The sequence below is a fragment of the Pongo pygmaeus genome, chromosome 8, assembly GCF_028885625.2.
Source record: "Pongo pygmaeus isolate AG05252 chromosome 8, NHGRI_mPonPyg2-v2.0_pri, whole genome shotgun sequence".
Taxonomy (NCBI): domain Eukaryota; kingdom Metazoa; phylum Chordata; class Mammalia; order Primates; family Hominidae; genus Pongo; species Pongo pygmaeus.
This window is the reverse complement of record NC_072381.2, coordinates 102,361,844-102,381,630: the sequence shown is the minus strand read 5'-3', so window position 1 is coordinate 102,381,630 and position 19,787 is coordinate 102,361,844. Positions and strand designations below refer to the sequence as shown.

The 19,787-nt window shown below is 51.6% G+C and overlaps 1 protein-coding gene across 3 annotated transcripts in view; it reads left to right on the top strand.

Moving 5' to 3' along the window:
* The window catches only part of SLIT1 (slit guidance ligand 1), a 187,958-nt gene that overhangs the window by 118,187 nt on the left and 49,984 nt on the right, over window positions 1-19,787 (top strand). For all 3 annotated transcript variants that reach the window (XM_054435415.2, XM_063670051.1, XM_063670052.1), the window contains 10 exons: window positions 2,110-2,181; window positions 3,316-3,387; window positions 3,954-4,025; window positions 4,575-4,738; window positions 7,340-7,487; window positions 7,971-8,042; window positions 8,598-8,669; window positions 10,843-10,914; window positions 11,658-11,801; window positions 18,934-19,097. In XM_054435415.2, the coding sequence (XP_054291390.2) occupies window positions 2,110-2,181; window positions 3,316-3,387; window positions 3,954-4,025; window positions 4,575-4,738; window positions 7,340-7,487; window positions 7,971-8,042; window positions 8,598-8,669; window positions 10,843-10,914; window positions 11,658-11,801; window positions 18,934-19,097 (1,052 nt within the window). The remainder of the gene's footprint in view (window positions 1-2,109; window positions 2,182-3,315; window positions 3,388-3,953; window positions 4,026-4,574; window positions 4,739-7,339; window positions 7,488-7,970; window positions 8,043-8,597; window positions 8,670-10,842; window positions 10,915-11,657; window positions 11,802-18,933; window positions 19,098-19,787) is intronic.

Below are 19,787 nucleotides of genomic sequence, written 5' to 3'. Positions count from 1 at the left end.
CGAGCTCCCTCCAGGACAGGGTGCATCTCTCCAGTTCCATCATTCATTCATTCATTCATTCATTCAACAAATGCTTGGCGAGTGGCTGATGTGGGCCAGGCATTGTCCTAGGTGCTGGGGTGCAGCAGCAGCTGGTCCAGTGCCTTCTCACAGTTCTAGTAGGCAGTAGGAGCCCATCTGCCTCCTACCTTTCTGACTCAGGGCTCTGCACACTGTTGGGTTTCTCACCAGGGAAACCCAGACAGGGCAGTGGCGGCCTTGACAGTTCAAGGGGCAGTGTGCGGCGGGGTAGGGGGCTGTGGGCTGTGTTCTCGGACTCTGTGGGGTAAGGGGCTGAAAGGAAGGGCACTGTCAAAGCCCACGGGCCTGGCCCAGGAGGAGGAGGTGGGGCTTTGGAACTGCCTGGCACTGGGGCCTATGTCAGGATGGTCTGCCGCTGGTTGTTCACCTTCAGGACCTCGGTGTGTCTGGGGCAAGGCTTTGGGACAGGGAGCCTGGGTCCAACCCAGGTCAGTTACTTCACATCTTGGAGCTCAGTTCCCTCGTCTGTGAAATGGGCGCAATGGCAGTTCCTATCCCCAGGGCTGCGGCACAAGCCGGGGCTCTGGGACCTGAATGCCTGGTTCAAATTCTGGAGCCACCACCCACCAGCTCGGTTACCTTGAAGAAGTTGCTTAGCTTCTCTGAGCCTCCCTTTTCTCCTTTGTATAATGGGGATGGTGATAGTATCCACGCCATGCTCCTGGGAAGTACTCAGGCAGTGCTGGCCTGGGGGGGAATGTGGCTGTGAGTAGGAAAAGCTGACCTGCAAAGGGGCGTTTGCACACGTCTATGGATGCCAGGGAGGCTGCCGAGAGGGAAGAGAGGCAGGTGGACAGGTCAGAGGCCCGGTCCTGCCAGGGAGTGGAGGAAGGGCCCCAAAGCTGGCCTGGCAGTCACCGAGGCTGAGGATTTGTAGTCCCAACAGCGCCCCCTCCCCTCGCAGCAGGGCATTCATGGGGAGGTGTGAAGTCCTCAGTGATCCCAGCCCCTTGCGTGCTCCTGACTCCCTGTGCCCCAGGCTCTCAGAGGTGCCCTGCTGCCTGCAGTCCCCAAGAGCACAGGGTTTGGAGTCAGGCCCTGCCTGGAGTTAAAGACCTGGGTGGGCCACTGGCCGACTGGGTCACCGCAGCCAATTCTGTTCTTCCTGAGTCAGCTTGCTCAGCATAAGACACAGAGCGTAAGCCCCAGGCGCACCCACCATAGCCAGCCCAGGGTGCTGTCCCTCCCCCCCAGTGCCAGACAGTGGTCATCAATCCCCCTCCAGAAGCGCCTCTGTTGTGTGCCCCTTTGCAGCCCTGCACGATGCCGTGGGGGGCTGAACTGGCCTCTGTGGGTCCGGTGGGCTGACCTCTGTGGGCATTAGGCCATTCTTGTATTGCTATAAAGAAGTGCCAAGACTGGGTAATTTATAAGAAAAGAGATTGACTTGGCTCACGGTTCTGCAGGCTGTGCAGGAAGCAAAGGCATCTACTTCTGGGGAGGCCTCCGGGAGCTTTTTCTCATGGCAGAAGCCAGAGGGGAAGCAGGCACTTCACATGGGAGAGTGAAGGAGAGGGAGAGTGGAGGGGGAGGCGCCACACCCTTCAACAACCAGAGCTCCCAGAACTCACATGCCATCGAGAAGTCAGCACCAAGCCAGGAGGGATCAGTGCCCATGACCAGATCACCTCCCACCAGGCCCAACTTCCGGCACTGGGGATTACCATTCAACAGGAGATTTGGGCGGGGACAAATATCCAAACTACATCAGGTGGGTTCGGGCAGGGCTGGTCATAGCTGCCCCAGGCTTCTTCCAGCTGCAAGCCTGGAGCCCAGAGAAGGGGAGGTGGCTGGGGACTGAGCTCCCTCCAGGACATGGTGTGTCTCTCCAGTTCCATATTCATTAATTCAACAAATGCTTGCTGAGTGGCCGCTGTGGGCCAGGCACTGTCTTAGGTGCTGGGGTGCAGCAGTGGCTGGTTCAGTGCCCTCCAGCCCACCTGTCCTGCTTCCCTAACTCATCACAGCACTCTGCAGGAACCTCTTTTCTGACCGGTGTTTTCTCTCCCTCTGACTTTATCCTCCTAGGGACTTGAGTGAGAACGCCATCCAGGCCATCCCCAGGAAAGCTTTTCGGGGAGCTACGGACCTTAAAAATTTGTGAGTACAGGCCTGGGAGGGAGAAGGGTGCGGGGGCTCCAGGGCCACTCCTGGCAGAGTCCTCAGGGTATCCCCGAGCGAGCCATGTGGTCCAGGCAGCCAGGGAGCTGACCTAGGCTCTCAGAAGGCTGGTGCCAGCATGGTCTTCTGGAATAATCTGGGGTTGGAGGAAACAGGCAGCCCTTGCCTCTCCCTTGGTTGTGATTCCATATGAGAGCCAACAGAGGGGGCCCTTGGGGACCCGATAAAGCGTATTATCAGTGTGGGCAATGTTCTCAGTCCATTTTGATGGCACAGTGTCTGTGCCCGCCTCATATTTGGGTTGGGAGAGCTGGGTTTGAATCTTCTCTTCTAGTTACACATACATAAGCTGCTGCAAGTCAGTGAACATCGCTGAGCCTCGATATATTGTTCTGGAAAGTGGGGATAATAAGATCTACTTCACAGGCATGTTCTGAGGTTTAAATGAAACGTGGAAATAAATACACTTTGTCAAATGCTATTTAAATGTAATGGCTTATTATTATTCAAATTTGTTCTGGTCCAGGCTTACCACCTCCTTGAAGTCTGACTACAGCAGGGATGGCAAATGCCTGGCATGCTTGTCACACACACCCCCAACCTTGCCTGTGGCACACATTGATAATCAATCACCACATTCTCTCCCACAGAGCTCACCTCACAGCTTCAGTTTACTCTGACAGCAGCACTCCAGGTAGCCACCTCTAGTCAACCTCTTTGGCACTCAGGCTGAAATCTGTTTGCCAGCTCTGGCTGCCACTGCTTTGTGACTCTCCCATTTTTCAGCTGCCAGCACCCACTAGGTGGTCTCCAAAATGTGTGTGTGTCTGTGTGTGTGTGTGTGTGTGTGTATGTAGGGGGGTGCCTCTCCCCAGGGGATATGTAAGGTTGAGTAGAAGAATATAACTTTTACTTATATTTGTGATTTTAACTGAAAATCAGAAAAAAACCCTTAAGTTTTTACTAATGTTTGCTATTTGGATTGACACATATACACATAACAAACGGCTAGGGGTGTACCTCTTGAATGAATGGAGCACGTGGTCAGAATGTTTGGACATCCTTACACTAGGCAATGTGCCCTTCTCTCTACAACCTTCGTTTGCTTCACAGACAGCTGGACAAGAACCAGATCAGCTGCATTGAGGAAGGGGCCTTCCGTGCTCTGCGGGGGCTGGAGGTGCTGTAAGTAAAGCATGGAAAAGGAAGGAGGGGTGTGGAGGGCCCTGCTACACAGGTGCCAAGTGTCGTGGCCTGGGCAGCGGGCATCAGGGGGACAGGAAAGGGGAGACCTGCCCTCTTAGAATCACCTCGGAGGAGGGGAGGACAGGCACTCATGGGGTTGTGCCTGCAGCAAGCAGTGTGCCCCCGTATAACCTGCTCAGGATGAAACCCAAGGGTTTCTGGTGCTTGGCCTGGAATGCTTCCCCCTTTCCCCCTGCCTATCCAAACCCCACCTTTCTTCCAAGCCAATCCAAGCCTGGGACGCGTCCCATCACCCGCCCTGCTCCATCTCCCCATCCTACCAGCCTTGGAGTCTACGGTGCTGTCGGCTCACAGTCACCATCCCAGCTCAGGGCTTTCCTGTGGGGTGGGATATGCCTCACGCTCTTCAGCTTAGCCCGTCCATGTCCAGCCCCGTGCTGGTCCACTTTAAGGTCAAGAGCCTCCCCGTTCGTTAGCAGGGTGGCCCTGTCCCACATCATCTCCTGCCGGGCAGGTGCTAAATGACTCTGGTTTTTCCCATTTAGGACCCTGAACAACAACAATATCACCACCATCCCCGTGTCCAGCTTCAACCATATGCCCAAGCTACGGACCTTGTGAGTCAGCCGGGGCAGCTGGGAGCGGGGCAACCAAGCCCGGTTGATGCCAGGGGGTGGGTGGGGCAGGAAGTGAAGGTTCTGCGGACAGGTCATGGAGCTCATTCTCCCTCAGACCCCCAGAGGCCAGCCCAGGCTGGGGGCTTCATGCTGTCGGAGGCGGAAGGAGTTATACAGCTGCAGGGCATCCAATGCCACTTAATTTGGTTTTTCCTTGGAAAACAAATGATTTGTTTTTGTGCTTGAAAATGAGCCAGGTGGTTTGGGGCAGTGAGCCTGTGCGAGGTCAGTGCGATGACCTGGGCTTTGCTGGGTACATTCCGGTCCAGCTGTGCCCAGAGCATGTGGGAGGGGAGGGGCAGCAGCGGTATCTTCACGGGGCTGTGGATAATCCCCAGGTTGGAGCTGAGCCGCCTACTTGACTAAATGTAGACTGTGTTTGACTTGAACACAGCACCGGGAGCAGCCTCCTGCCTGAGGTTGGGGTTCCCACAATCTGGCTGGGCTGGGGGATCCAGATGGGTTGTGAGCCATCCTGTCCTCTTGCAGCCGCCTGCACTCCAATCACCTGTTTTGCGACTGCCACCTGGCCTGGCTCTCGCAGTGGCTGAGGCAGCGGCCAACCATCGGGCTCTTCACCCAGTGCTCGGGCCCAGCCAGCCTGCGTGGCCTCAATGTGGCAGAGGTCCAGAAGAGTGAGTTCAGCTGCTCAGGTGGGTGCAGACCCCTGCTGGACTCTCAACTGTCCGGTGCCTCCTGCCCTGCCTCTTGTTCCCGCCCCTAATCTCGACATTAATACCTGGCCTGCCCATCACCTCCTGGCCCCGCCCATCACCTCCTGACCCCACTGTCTGCCCCTCCTGCCCCATCCATCACCTCCCGTTCTCACTATGGCCTTTGTCTCTGCATGTCACTTCTTGCCTCCTCTCCTTTTCCCTCCTGTCCCCTCACTGCCTCATCCACTCATCACTCCCTTTGTTCCACCCCGTCCTCTTTCTGGTCTACTCAGTGCCTCCTCCAGTGTCGTCTGGGCTCTTTCCTGCTGCTGTCACCCCCTTTTCCCTCCTCCGATCGCCTCACCTCTGCTGACTTGACAAGTCGTTGAATTAGGCCCTCTAAACTTGGCTCCAAAAGAGGTGGGCCTCAAAGCCCACGCCCTTTCACCTTCCCCCTGGGGTTCTGTGATAGCCTCCTGACTGGTTGCCCATGTCCTCCCTGGCCCCTGGCTTGTACTACAGCTAGAAGACCAAAAAGAACCCACAAGTCTGGGCGGTCACTGCTCGTATACTCACCTGGCCGTCAGCACCGCGTCGAGAGTCTGAACTGCCCTCAGGCTCTGCAAGCCTGGCCAGGGCCGGCACCACCTCCCCTGCCTCCCGCTGCCTGCAGCTTCCCTAGCTGTGCCTGCCTCTGCCCCTTCCTGGTGCAGGTGCCCCTAGCCCTGGCCTCACAGGCTGCTCCCCTGCTGGGCACACCCTTCCCTCCTTGTTGCCTGCCGACTCCTCCTCACCTTGCAGGGCTCAGGGAGCCTTCTGTGATCCTACATGAGGTCCCGCATTGTGTTTCTGGCGCATCCTCAGCACTTTGTCTTTGCTTGGCACAGGAAATGCTTGCTGAATGAATGGACAGTTCTCAGATTTGTGACAGAGGATTTAGAGGCTGACTTTTTCTCCCAAACCCGTGGACTGGGCCTGCCAGCCACACAGAGCTCTGAAGGAAAGCATCTCCTAGGCATAGCCTCCCCTCCTCAGTGTGAGGCTCTCGGCTGTGGCTGTCACCTCCTCCATTCCTCTGGCAGACACCCAGTGCAATGGATGGGCTTGAACACCGCTGTGCTCAGCACTGCTGTGTGTGTGCATGCAGATGTGCGTATGAGTGTGTGTGCCTGTATGCAAAAACGTATGTGCATATACATGGGTAAGTCTCATGTGTGAGCCAGGACTGCCTCTGCATCATTGCAGCTGCCAGAGTTTTTAGGAATTGGAATGGGTAAATCACTTGGACAATTCTTATTTTGAAATGAAACCTTTTCCTTTGCATTTGGAAGACCGTGGTTTCTATTTTCAGACATGAGTTTCTCCTCTGGAGTCTGATCAGCCTGGCAACGCTTTTCTTTTGAAGGCCACTGTCACAATATGCCAGGAATCCATGTAGCTTTGTCTCATTTGGTCCTGGTGCCCACCCTTTGGGGCAGCCATGGAATATATTCGAAGTTAGAATGCTGGTGGGGGTATCAATTGGCTCAACCACTCTGCAGAACTGTTTAGCAGGATCCACTAAGGCTCAACCTCTGTCCACCCTGTGACCCTGCAACTCCTGCTAGGTGTGTGCATTTTTTTTCTGCAAAAATGTCCAAAAATATTAAAGGCAGCTTTTTCCATAATAGCCCTAAATTGGAGACAACCTGAATATCCACCAACTAATTATGATGTATCCATATAATGGAATACTACTCAGCAATGAAAAAGAACAAACTACTGATACACACAGCAACATGGTGAATCTCAAAGATTGTATATTAAGCAAAAAAGCCAGACACAAGAGAAACTACTGTTTCATTTATATGAAGTTCATAAACGAGCAGAACAAATCTTTGGCAATAGATCTCAGAATAGTGGTTACTTTGGGGAAGGGGCAGGAGGGAATCTTCTTGGGTAATGGAAATGTTCTGTGTCTAGGTAGTGGTTCCACCAGCTACATGCTTCAGAAAGAGCACTTTGTATAAGTTATATCTCCATTTTTTCAAAGGCTCTTATTTCAGACACTGGGCTGGATCCTGGTTTTACCACTTATTAGCTGTGAGAATTTCTACAAATTAATTAACATCGAGGACTCTGTTTTCTCAGCTGTAGAATGGCAACAATAATAGGCTCCTCTTAGGCTTAAACACAATACTGCATGTACTGCACTTATTATAGCATGTGGCATACAGTAAGTGCTTGAGTGTTTAGGAAACAGTGATTATCACCCTCATGTGACAGATGAGGGGACTCAGGCTCAGAAGTGTTAAGTGACTTGGACTAGAATCCAGAGCTTCAGAATTCTAGGCCAGGATTTCTTAGTGTATGAATCACACACCAGTGCAGTTCAGTTCAGATTCAAGTTCAGCAAACATCTGACAAGAACCTGCTGTGTGCCAGGCGCCCAGAGTTATATCAAAGTCCAGAATCTTATTTCATTAGTGATCCCCTCTGGTTCATCCTTATCGAGAGAAACTGCCAGTGTACACCCTATCCCATCCATCAGTCTGTATCTGGGCTCAAGGGAGGTGCTGATGCACGACAGCCTGAGGCCACACCCCCCTGTTTCTGCAGGCCAGGGGGAAGCGGGGCGCGTGCCCACCTGCACCCTGTCCTCCGGCTCCTGCCCGGCCATGTGCACCTGCAGCAATGGCATCGTGGACTGTCGTGGAAAAGGCCTCACTGCCATCCCGGCCAACCTGCCCGAGACCATGACGGAGATGTGAGTACGGGGCAGGGCAGATGCTGGGGCACAGCCCCTCAGCGGGCCTGGCTCTGGAGGGCCAGTGAAGAGCTGGAGTAGGCGCCGCCTCAGGGCTTGCCCCAAGGCCCTTCAGTGACCATGGAGAAGACACAGTTTGCCTCTGCTGGGCTGAGCTTTGTGTCCAGGGCTGGGAAACTCTGGAGGGCTGGGGAGGGAGTGTCCCTCTGTGGTCCTACCCAGTTTCGTGAGTCTGCTAGAATCAGGTTCTCAGCATCATTTGTGGGCCCCTTTCAGCTACAAATGCCTGGGATAATGGAGCGCAAGTCAGCATTTTCTCTGTCTGTCCCAGCGTCCTTACCCCAGACTTCAACTTCTGGAAGTGGGAAGGGAGCAGGGGCAAGAGGGGCCAAAGGCTTATTCAGGGCAGGTGAGCCCAGCAGATAACACCCAGGGCTGGGCTGACCTGGGCCCTTGTGCTTCCCCTCTGTTTTCTCTCCGCAGACGCCTGGAGCTCAATGGCATCAAGTCCATCCCTCCTGGAGCCTTCTCACCCTACAGAAAGCTACGGAGGATGTGAGTGCCTCCCGCTGCTTCCTGGGGGGCTGGTACAGGGCTGACGGAGATCCTGGGTGGTCCCACAGCCCTGGGGCAGGCCCTAACTCAGCCCCCCACAGCTGAGTGGCCTTGGCCAGCCACCTGGCCTTCCTGCCCTTCAGGCTGCTTGGCTGTGATGCGGGGACCTCCTTGCAGGGCTATCGTGAGGCCCGAAGGGAGTGCTGAGCCTGAGCCTGGCCTGTGACGGGAGCTGCTTGTCATCCTCCCATTTCAGTTTGGGTACCAATAGGAGCAATTAAGGATGGGAGGGGGCTAGGAGACTGCCAGGATGCATGGGAAAGCTTTATCCATAACTTCCCAAGCTGGAGTGCCCCCTCCTGCCCAGCCCTCAGACTGCACAGGGAAATAGTGGCCATGGGCTTTTCGAATGGAGGAGAGATCTGGCCTCTCACTATTCTCATTTCAAAGCACTCCACCCTGCTCCCGTGACATCTAGGAGGTGGAGGGGACTGGGCAGGGCTCAGTGGCTGTTGAGGGATTCAGATGCCCCCTCTCCTTCTGCTCACCTTGCAGAGACCTGAGCAACAATCAGATCGCTGAGATTGCACCTGACGCCTTCCAGGGCCTCCGCTCCCTGAACTCGCTGTGAGTAGCAGTGCCAAGGCTTTCTCAGTGGCCCAGGGCATCCCCTGAGGAGGCTGGCAGGGCCCAGGGCCCTGGTGGATGCAGGAGGAGGAAAAGGGGTATGCCCCCCTCCACACAGCCCCTGCCCACCCCAGCCTTAGTGGGCCATCCTTTGGCTGCAAAGGGTTTGCTGTTCTAGCTCCCTCTTCCTCACTGGTGGACCCTCCGACTCTGGGAGCGGGAGAAGTGTGGAGGAGCTAGGCAGAGCTGTTGCCCCTGGCAACTGGGATGCACTCCCTGCCATAGTGAGGATTTTCCCAGCATTCTTTGCACAACCATCTTTGCCCCGTCCCCCCACCGAAGCCCAGCGTGCTGTGCTCCTGAGGCCTCTGCAGTCACTGCAGGGCCAGTGAGCACCAGCTCCATTTGTGACATCTGCCACAACTTGCTATCTTTTATCCCAAATGTGATGAATCCCAAGATGTGGTGGGTGCTACTAGGACAGTGTTTGCCCGCTCCTCCTTCCAGTATTTCCCTTCCTTCAGGCTCTACTGGGGAAGTCTGTCAATAGAATATACAAAAGGTAGTGAAGCACCCCCTCTCCCACTCACCAAGCACCTCACTCCCCGAGGTCCTACAGCGCTTTGTCTGTACAGAGAGCACAGCCCTGGAGTTGGGCGAGCTCCCTGTAGGAGGGGCCATTTGTTACTCTAGGGGATGAGTGTTTTCACCTGCTCTTTGGCAGCACAGGACTCATGCTTGGCATAGACTAGGGGCCTGGCAAGTACAACAGAATGGAACTCCCCCGGGGAGTGCAGGAGCCTGCCAGCTCAGTGCCTTCTGTGCATGCCATCTTTTCTTGGAGCAGAGTCCAAATAGAGGGTGGGGCCAATTATGAATGGCACCCCTGAAGTTGTGCAGTGTACATCCTACACAGCTGTACATAACAGCCTGGTGAGGGATCGTTGTCATTGGCTGAGGAAATCAGCTTCTGAAGGTGGCCTGCCAAAATGCAGGGCCCTTCCTCTGAGAAGTGAATAAAGCTCTCCTAAGTTGGAACATGGCAGTCTAAAAAGGTAAAAGTGAATAACCCAACCAAGTGGGTTTCTGTTGTTCATGGGTACCTGGTCACAGCCACCTCCCTGCATATAGGAACGTGGATGATTCCAGTACACCCCATCAACAGTGTCTATCTCGGCCAGCCCTGACCTTGCCACCCTGCTTCAGTTCCTGCCCCCTCTGCTCCACTTCCCACCCAGCAGCCTGAGGGGTGTTTCTGAAATGGGAATCTGATGCTGTCTCAATGGCTTCCTGATGCTGGCTGGGTAAAGACCAAGTTCCCGTCCCATTTGTTCCCTCCATTCCAGCCACACTGGCCCTGTCAGCTGTCCACACAGGACAGGCGCACACAGCTCCCACTGCAGGGCCTTTGCTGTTGCTGTGCCCCACTCCAGGAATGACCTTGAAGCCGTGTTTGAGGAGGGAGTACCCAGGATTTTTTACTCAGCTTGAACGTTTACGAGGGTAGCTTGTGGGGTCCAATTATGATATTGGGAATGGCATACAACCCCCCTCCCCAAACCTCCTGGATGTTTTCACTGTCCTCCTGAACCCACCCATGTCTACATGTGTTTTTTTGAACTTTTGTTTTTTTAAAAAACCTATACATGGAATTCATGCTCAATGCAGAAAACTTTGAAAATGCTAAAGTATAAAAAAAAAAAAATGCTTGAAGTCCCACCATCCGGATCTCACACTGCATGTGCCGTCTGGCATTCTATTTTTTCCTGTAACTCTCTGAAAATATGTTAATTATTCCTGCCCATGGGATTTTCTCTTCTCTCAACAATCTCCTTTTGGATTCTGGACCAGATGAATTTCCCAGGAAGCGCCCCTTTGCAGCCTTCTGTGGGGTCCACGTGTGAGGATGGTGGAGCAGGAGCTGCTTTGTTAGTGATTGGAGTCAGGGGCATCTCTAGCCCATAGGGCACTTTATGCCCAGAAGCAGGCAACCCTTTCTTAAGACACTTTACTGTCATCTGTGGACAAGTTGCTATAACGAATATGCACCATTAGGATGTGCTCCATGTAAATGGCTTAGGGGCAGCGCTGTTGAGCTGGGGCCGTCTGCAGAGCTGTGCTATTGCCCTGGTGGGCTGTCCTCTAACCCTCCTCTCTGCTGCCTTTTCTCCAGGGTCCTCTATGGAAACAAGATCACAGACCTCCCCCGTGGTGTGTTTGGAGGCTTATACACCCTACAGCTCCTGTAAGAATGAATCCTGGGTGTCTTGGGTGGGACCCAGGGAAGGGCCAGCATTCCTCTGGCCTGCTAGACTGTCCCTTTAGGCCTCTCTGGGGTATGGGACTCAAATGAGACAATGAGCTTGGAAGACAGGCAGACCCACTAGGGCTGAGAAAGTCTCCAGGGCTCTGCAGAGGCTAGAGAGGGAGGTAGAGGCAGCTTCAGAGCTGCTCACAGGATGCCAAAGCAGAGAGGCTCCTGAGACTCGGCCCGTGCTCATGAGGAGCTTGGTGTGGCTGGGGACAGAGCTTTCTCCTGCAGGGGGACACCCAGGCCAGCTCGGCCTCCTTGAACCATGAACTTTCAGGCAAGGATTGTCTCCCAGGGCTCAAGAGGCATAGGACACAAATGCTCCAACTCAGCTGCCTGGGGAACCCAGTGGACTTCTGGGAAGGAGGAGGAACCCCCCCAAAAATGCCTTCACAAGGTGGCTCTATGCTTTCCCGGAATCCCACAGGGCATCTCTAGCAGTTCTTGGAAAGAGAGAAGAGTGAGTTGACCGAGATGTCCCTGTGCATGGAGAAGGCAGTCGGAGTTCCGGGCCCCTCTCCGTGGGGCACACATCCAGAGGGCAGATTCCCTGGGCCTGCTCCGGTGGGCTCCTCCCTGTAATAACGCAGGCCGGGACCGAAGAAGGTGCCCAGGACCTGAGATGGGTCTCGTGTCGAGCCTCTCTCCTCACCACTTGGTCCTGGCTCTGCCCACAGGCTCCTGAATGCCAACAAGATCAACTGCATCCGGCCCGATGCCTTCCAGGACCTGCAGAACCTCTCACTGCTCTCCCTGTATGACAACAAGATCCAGAGCCTCGCCAAGGGCACTTTCACCTCCCTGCGGGCCATCCAGACTCTGTGAGTGCCCTGATGCCTTCTTCTTCCCCCCTCCCAGCAGGCGGGCCTGGGGAAGATTGCAGCCCCCAGGGACAGGCAGCTGTCCGGCTCTGGGCTGCTGTGCTCACTGGAGGTGGCCCCTTACAGAGGAAGGACACAGACCTGGGTTAGACCGTCCTAGGTTCAAAGTCCACCTAGACCTCTTATTGGCTGTGTGATTCTGGGCAGCTTCTCTGGGCCTCATTTTTATTTATCCATAAGACGGGGACGCCTTCCCATAGGGTTGTTATGAGATTAAAGAGGATGTTTGTACGAAGCTTAGCTCATCACAAGTGCTTGATAAATGCTGGCTTTAGCTAACAATAATATTGATGGTGATGATGATGGTAATATATCACACTGATTCTAAGACACATGTTGTTTCCACATTAACAGCTCTGAAATTGGGATGCATGTTATAATCAGTGGTACATCACTTAGTTGGCAGCATTTTGTTCTTTATTGATAGTACAAAAAATAGTAGTGCCTCTTACAATTCATAATGTCAAATCAGATGAAATACAGTAATGACAATGTGACTGTGAATAAAAAATTAGAGAGCAATAAATCTGGTAATTTGTTGTAATATTTTATTGTGGAAAATTATAAGCAGATTAAGAGTAGTACTGTGGGCCAGGCATGGTGGCTCATGCCTGTAATCCCAACAGTCTAGGAGGCTGAGGCAGGAGGATTGCTTGAGCCCAGGAGTTCAATACCAGCCTGGGTAACAGGGCTGGGCACCCCATCTCCACAAGAAATTTCTTTTTAAAAAAGTAGCCAGGTGTGATGGCACACACCTGTAATCCCAGCTACCTGGGAGGCTAAAGTAGGATGATTGTTTGAGCCCAGGAGGTTCAGGCTGCAGTGAGCTGTGGTCACACCCCCTGCACTCCCACCCGGGCAACAGAGAGACCCTGTTTCAAAAAAAAAACAAAGAGTACTATGGTGAACCCCCAGGTTTTCATCACCCAGTTTCCAGTCCTGTACAATTAATTCCTTAATGTCATCAAGTATCTAATTAGTGTTCAAATTTCCAAGTGTCTCTTACATGTTATGCAATTTTTTTGTTTTTGTTTTTTTTTTTTTGAGCCGGGGTCTCCCTCTGTCACCTAGGCTGGAGTGCAATGGCACAATCTCAGCTCACTGCAACCTCCACCTCCCAGGTTCAAGTGATTCTCCTGCCTCAGCCTCTGAAGTAGCTGGGATTACAGGTGCCTGCCACCACTCCTGGCTAATTTTTTGTATCTTTAATAGAGATGGGGTTTCACCAAGTTGGCCAGGCTGGTCTCAAACTCCTGACCTCGTGATCCACCCGCCTTGGCCTCCCAAAGTGCTAGGATTACAGATGTTAGCCACCACACCTGGAATCTTATGCAATTTTTTAATAATTTGAATCAGGATTTAAATAAAGCCTGTGCAATATAATTGGCTGATGTTGGTTTATGTTGGTTGATGTACCTCTTAAATTGCTTTTAATCTATGTGTCCTCTCCATTTCTCTTTTCCTTGTAATTGATTTGTTGAAGACACTGCGTCATTGGTTCTGTAGGGTCTGGACTTTGTTGATTGCATCCCTGTGGTGTAGTTTCACGTGTTCCTCTGCCCTCTCTGTGTCCTGCAGATTGAAAATTGGATCTAGGAGCTTGGTCAGGTTCAGTTTTGATTGACTTATTTGGCAAGATGATTTTATAGATGGGATTGTGGACTTCCCATCAGAAGGCAGACAGATGTCTGGCTGTCTCCCTTTTGTAATAAAAACAGCCATTGGTCTCAGTGCTTGAACCTATTAATTCATTAGCAATCCTGAAATGGTGATTTTGAATTTGTATCAGTCTGTTTTTGTGTTACTATAAAGGAATACCAGAGACTAGGTAATTTATAAAGAAAAGAGGTTTACTTGGCTGACAGTTTTGTGGGGTGTACACATACGGCACCAACATCTGCTTGGCTTCTGGTGAGGCCCAGGAAGCTTACAATCATGGCAGAAGGCAAAGCAAGGGTAGGCACATCACGTGACAAGGGAAGGAGCAAGAGAGGGAGGGGAGTGCCATGCTCTTTTAAATAACCAGATCTTGCATGAACTCGGAGTAAGAACTCACTCATTATCACGAGGGCAGCACCAAGCCATTCATGAGGGATCCACTCTCATGCCTAGCCTTTTGCTTTGCCTTCTGCCATGATTGTAAGCTTCCTGAGGCTCACCAGAGGCCGAGCGGATGTTGGTGCCATACTCGTCCAGCCCACAGAACTCTCAGCCCAGTAAACCTCTTTTCTTTATAAATTACCTAGTCTCAGGTATTCCTTTATAAAAACACAAAAGCAGACTGACACAAATTCAACTGAACACCGAACACTGATCCGAACACCTCCCATCAGGCCCTGCCTCCAACACTGGGGATTACATTTCAACATGAGATTTGGTGGGGACGAACATCCAAACCATATCAGAATTCTAACATTCTTTTTTCATTTCTAATGCAGTTGTGACTATGCTTTAAAACAGAATCCTTATATTTAACTGGAATGTTTCCGCGTAAGGAAAATTCTCATCTGCTATGTGGTTAAACTTAGGCAATTAAATGGTCCCCTTCATTCTACATCTTTAATTCTGAGCCTGCCGTTAGATGGGATATGCTGACTTGTGAGTTCTGTGGTGTGCATTTAATGAGCATTAGTTATTAATATTATTGTGTCCATTGTTGTCGCTGTAATCCCTGCCCCTGTCTATGCCAGGCAGTGCTCTTCATCAGATAACATCTACATGGGGTATTGGGATAGGTTCCAAACAGGCTGAGTAAAAGGTACAGCTCGTGACCCCTGGGGACTCTGCACATCACCAGAGATGTCAGCCACAAAGACAAACTCATTAAAGCCCACAAATTTGCCTGCAGCCCAACTCCTCCCAATTAATTTACTTATAGCCAGGGAGACGAAGAGGAAGCCCCATAGGGAAACCTTGCCAAGTATGTGAAATTAGAGGGTACAGTGAGACACTGGCAAGGTAGACTATTTTAAGCAGCTGGCGGAATGTCTGAGAGAAACATGCTAAGGAGATTTACTGGCCAGGGACTCACACACAGGAAAACCTTGGGGATGGGGAATGGGAATGAGAGACTCATGTGAGCCACTGTTCTTTGCATGTATTATCTTAATAATACTTACAGCGATGCTATGAAGGTAGGTGCTATCATCCCGATTTTACCTAAAACAGAGACTGAGAGAGGTTATGTGACACACCTAATGTTGCAGAACATCCAGTAAAACAGGAATTTGATCTCAGGCATCTCTTCACCATCACCAAGAAATTACTTAGCTGCCCCTTTAATTGTGCTTTTTCTGTAAGAACAGAACTCATTATTGAAGGCTGTAAAGCAACACTGAACTTTCATGCACATCTATTAGATGTTAACAACTGAACTACAATTTAGAACAAGAATAAAAGAAATATAAATCCAAGGTACTATCAGGTACTATTATTACAACCTCAAGCGGTTCAGTTTCTTGACTGAGTCTTATTTTATTAAACCTGAGCAGATTTAAATTTACCAAATCGTGTTTGATTTGTCCGTAGCTCCAAGATCTGTGGGGAAGTGCCTGTGTAACAGTATTGATTTTGCTGCAGTTTTACTTGCCCCAAGAGATTTAACATTTAAAAAAAAAGAAACAGCTCTACTGAGGTATAACTTACATGCCATGAAGTTCACCTGTTCTAAGTATACAATTCAATGATTTTTAGTAAATTTCCAGAATTCAACTATCACTACGATTCAACTTTAGAACATTTCCAACACCTTCCCTTCCAAATCCCTTGTCCCCATTTCCAGACTCAGCTGCTGGCCATCACTGATCTATTTTCTTTCTCTGTAGATTGCCTTTTCTGAACATTTCGTAAAAATGGAATCATACAGGCCAGGTGCAGTGGCTCACACCTGTAATCCCAGTGCTTTGGGAGGCTGAGGTGGGCAGATCACCTGAGGCCAGGAGTTTGAGACTAGCCTGGGCAACATAGTGAGATCCACATCTCTACACAAAATTCTTAAAAATTAGCCAGGTGTGGTGGTGCATGCCTGTGGGTCCCAAGTACTCAAGAGGCTGAGGTGGGAGGATTCCCTGAGCCCAGGAGTTCAAGGGTGCAATGAGCTGATTGCACCACTGCACTTAGGCTGGGTGACAGCCTGAGACCCTGACTCCAAAACAAAACAAAACAAAAAAAACTGGAATCATACAATATGCCATCTTTTGTGACTGACTTATTTCTTTAGCATAATGTTTTTGAGGCTCATTCATATTGTAGCATGTATCAGTACTTTGTTCCTTTTGATCACCAAATAATTTTTCCATTGTGTAAATAGACCACAATTTGCTTGTCCATTCCAGGTGATGGACATTTGGGGTGGTTTCCACTTTGGGGGCATTAGGAACAATGCTGCTATGAATATTCACTCACAAATCTTTGTGTGGACCAACACTTTCATTTCTTTTTTTTTTTTGAGATGGAGTTTCGCTCTGTCACCCAGGCTGGAGTGCAGTGGCACGATCTCGGCTCACTGCATCCTCCACCTCCCAGGTTTAAGCAATTCTCTGCCTCAGCCTCCTAAGTAGCTGGGATTACAGGTGCCCACCACCATGCCCGGCTAATTCTTTTGTATTTTTAGTAGAGACGGGGTTTCACCATCTTGGTCAGGCTGATCTTGAACTCCTGACCTCGTGATCCACCCACCTCGGCCTCACAAAGTGCTGGGATTACAGGCGTGAGCCACCGTGCCCAGCCAACATTTTCATTTCTTTTGGAATTTCTGGTTCATATGGTAAATTCATGTTTAACTTTTTTAAAGAAACTGCCAGTGTTTTCCAAAGTGGCTGTACTATTTTACATTCCTACCAGTGATGTATTATGAGGGCTCCAAATTTCTCCCATTCTCATCCTCACCAACACTTGGTATTATTTGTCTTTTTTTTTTTTTTTGCATTTTGATTCTAGCCATCCTAGTGGGTGTGAAGTGGTATCTCATTGTGGTTTTAATTTGCATTTCCCTAATGACTAATGCTTTTGAGCCTCTGCCTCCAAAGATTTTTAGCTGTGACTCCTTAATGCATATATCTAGAAAGACACTGAGAACTAGTCCTCTCTTCCTTTCCTTCCACTGCCAGAACTGTTCAGGGAGGCAGCTGCGTGGCCACATATGCAGCACGGTTTTGGGTGTTCCTTTAACACGATTATTTTTTCCCAAACGAATTTTTTTTCTTCCTCCTGAGTGTTTTCCCTTTCCAGCTTCCTGCTCTTTGAAACTGTTAAAAATTCTAATTTGTATAAAATACTAAAGTTTATACAGAAGCCACCTGTCTCTGTGGGTGGTTCAAGTTTTATAGGTTGTTTTTGGCACAGCCTGTTTTTAGAAAGGAGATATTCTACACCACATACCTTGAGTATTTTAATACATGCCTAAACAACACAATTGGATTGACTTTACACAGTTTTCTGCCAAGATGGTAATAAAGGGAAGCAATTGGTTCAGGCAGGGGCTGGGGCACTGAGGCACAGCCAGATGTGGATGGGCAGCTGGGGAGGAGTCATAAGCAGTCCTTAAATCCTGGTATGTTTTAAATTAGCTACAAACTCTGCCCCCAGGATATCAGCAAACACATCCTCTCTGTGCAAACTGAAAGTTTAAAAGGGGAAATAAATGTTGAGCTTGATGCAGAAGAGGTGGGAGGGGCCAGGTCCACCTGGTGGAGCTGAGAGGAGCAAGAACTCAGGTGGGAAATAGGGAAGGACACTGCAAAGGAGACGTGGCAGGGACCCAGGTCCCAACCGGGGGCCGGAGCGCAGAGCCCAGGAGGTGATGGACAGCAGAGAGCATCGCCAAGGTCTGAGCTGAGCTAGGCACAGACCCTGGGCAAGGGTTTACTCTTCTGCTTGGAGAGTTCTGCAGCCCCTTGCAGGGGCCTGGGCTGAGACCAGTAAGTCAGATGGCCTGAACTGATGGCACTTAGATGGAAGAAAAGTGGCCATGGCAGGGCAAGTCTCTTTGAGTTGGCCTGCTGCTCCATCTCCCCGTACTTCTTTTTTTTTCCTTTTTGAGACGGAGTTTCGCTCTTGTTGCCCAGGCTGGAGTGCAGTGGCGCAATCTCAGCTTATCGCAACCTCTGCTCCCCGGGTTCAAGCGATTCTCCAGAGCCAGGACAGGTGTAGGAATGCTCTTCCCAGGCTGCTGGGTTTGTACAGCCATGAGCAGGGCATGCCCAGTGCCGTGGTGGCTCAGAGGTGGCTGGTCTGAACCCGCTGTTTGTCAGAGCCCACCCGTGGGCATGCCAGCATGGGGTTGCACACAGCAACCCATCACGGCCATCGGCTCCCCGCCACCATCTCCCCATTTATCCTGCTGACAACACAGGCAGCCTGCAAGAGAATCTGAGTGATTCCCCAGCAAGGGGCTACTCAGTCGTGGTTTCTGAGTTTTCTTTGTGTTGAGAGACAGCTGTAAAATGGTCAAGGAGAGGTCACTCCTGTGTCTTAGGGTGGAGATGGTGACTCCCTGTGAAGCCCAGGGACTCCAGCAGGTCTTGCCATCCTGGCCCCATCCCTCTCTATAGGAGACAGGCTGCTATCTGAGTCTGAAGGAAAGGGGACAAACCAGGGCCCATGGCCACTGGGGAGGGTCAGAGGCTGTGGCCTGGGCACCTGCAGTCCTGGGTTTTGTTACCCTCTCCGGGCCTTGGCTCCCTTGCCTGTGAAAGGCCAGGGGTGCTCTGGCCAGCCTCTGGGTCCTTCCTGTCTCCGCTCATGCTCGTGAAATGTCCCAGGGCAGAGGGAGGGAAAGGTGAGTGGAAAAAGAGGGGGCAGAATAAGGCTTGATGGGGAGTAGGACAGGGACAGCAGGAAGCTCCGGGTGACAGAGACCCTTCACCTGTAGTGCGCTGGCAGGACCTCTCCAGAGGTGGTGGGCTGCACCCTGGGGGTTCACCCCACTCTCCCTTTCCCCCCATGGCTGACCCTAGGCTCCAGGCCACAGGCAGCCTCCTTGGCCCCAGCCACAATGAGGCCCTGTCCCGGTGGAAGTCAGCGCGGGTTTGCAGCCCTTGTTTCTCATAGCTGATCTGCCTGCTTTGGACAGGCACCTGGCCCAGAACCCTTTCATTTGCGACTGTAACCTCAAGTGGCTGGCAGACTTCCTGCGCACCAATCCCATCGAGACAAGTGGTGCCCGCTGTGCCAGTCCCCGGCGCCTCGCCAACAAGCGCATCGGGCAGATCAAGAGCAAGAAGTTCCGGTGCTCAGGTACCTGCCCGCCTGCCCACCTGTCCACCTACCCTCCTGCCCACTTGCCTGCCTGCCTACCTGTCCACCTGCATACCTGCCCGCCTACCCACCTGTTCACCTACCTGCCTCCCTACCAGCCTGCCTGCCTACCTGTCTGCTTGTCTGTCTATATTCAGCCTGCTCAGGGACCCCCTGATGTTTCCTGGATGGCTCCCACAAAAGTGTCTTTCATTACTGTGAACCCAGGCTGGAGGGTGTGGGCCCAAAATTCTAGACTTGATCTGAATGGTAGTTCAGTCCCACCTCATTTTATTGAGGCCTAGGGAAGAAGCAAGGCTTGCCGAAGGTCCCAGAGGGAGGACTCAGGTCCCTCCACTTTCAGCCAGTTCTCTTTTATGCCTTTGTTGTCAAGCCTTTTAAGACACTCAGGAGGCCTGGGAACCCTAGTGAGATAGGAGCCTCCTCCAGGCTTTGGGATGCAGAAACAGCCTTAGCAATTGTAGTCCACATGGCATCTGGCTGGGGACAGTGTGGGGCAGCTTCTGAGCCTAGATCCTGGTCAAGGTCCTGACGCCACCTGTACCCTGTCCCCACCTGTAAAGTTAGCACAGTCCCCACCTTGTGCCATTGCAAGTGAGAGCTCGATGGTTTTGGCACTCCTTGCAAGAGGTTTAACTGGATGCGACACCCCCAGTGTCAGCCTGGGCA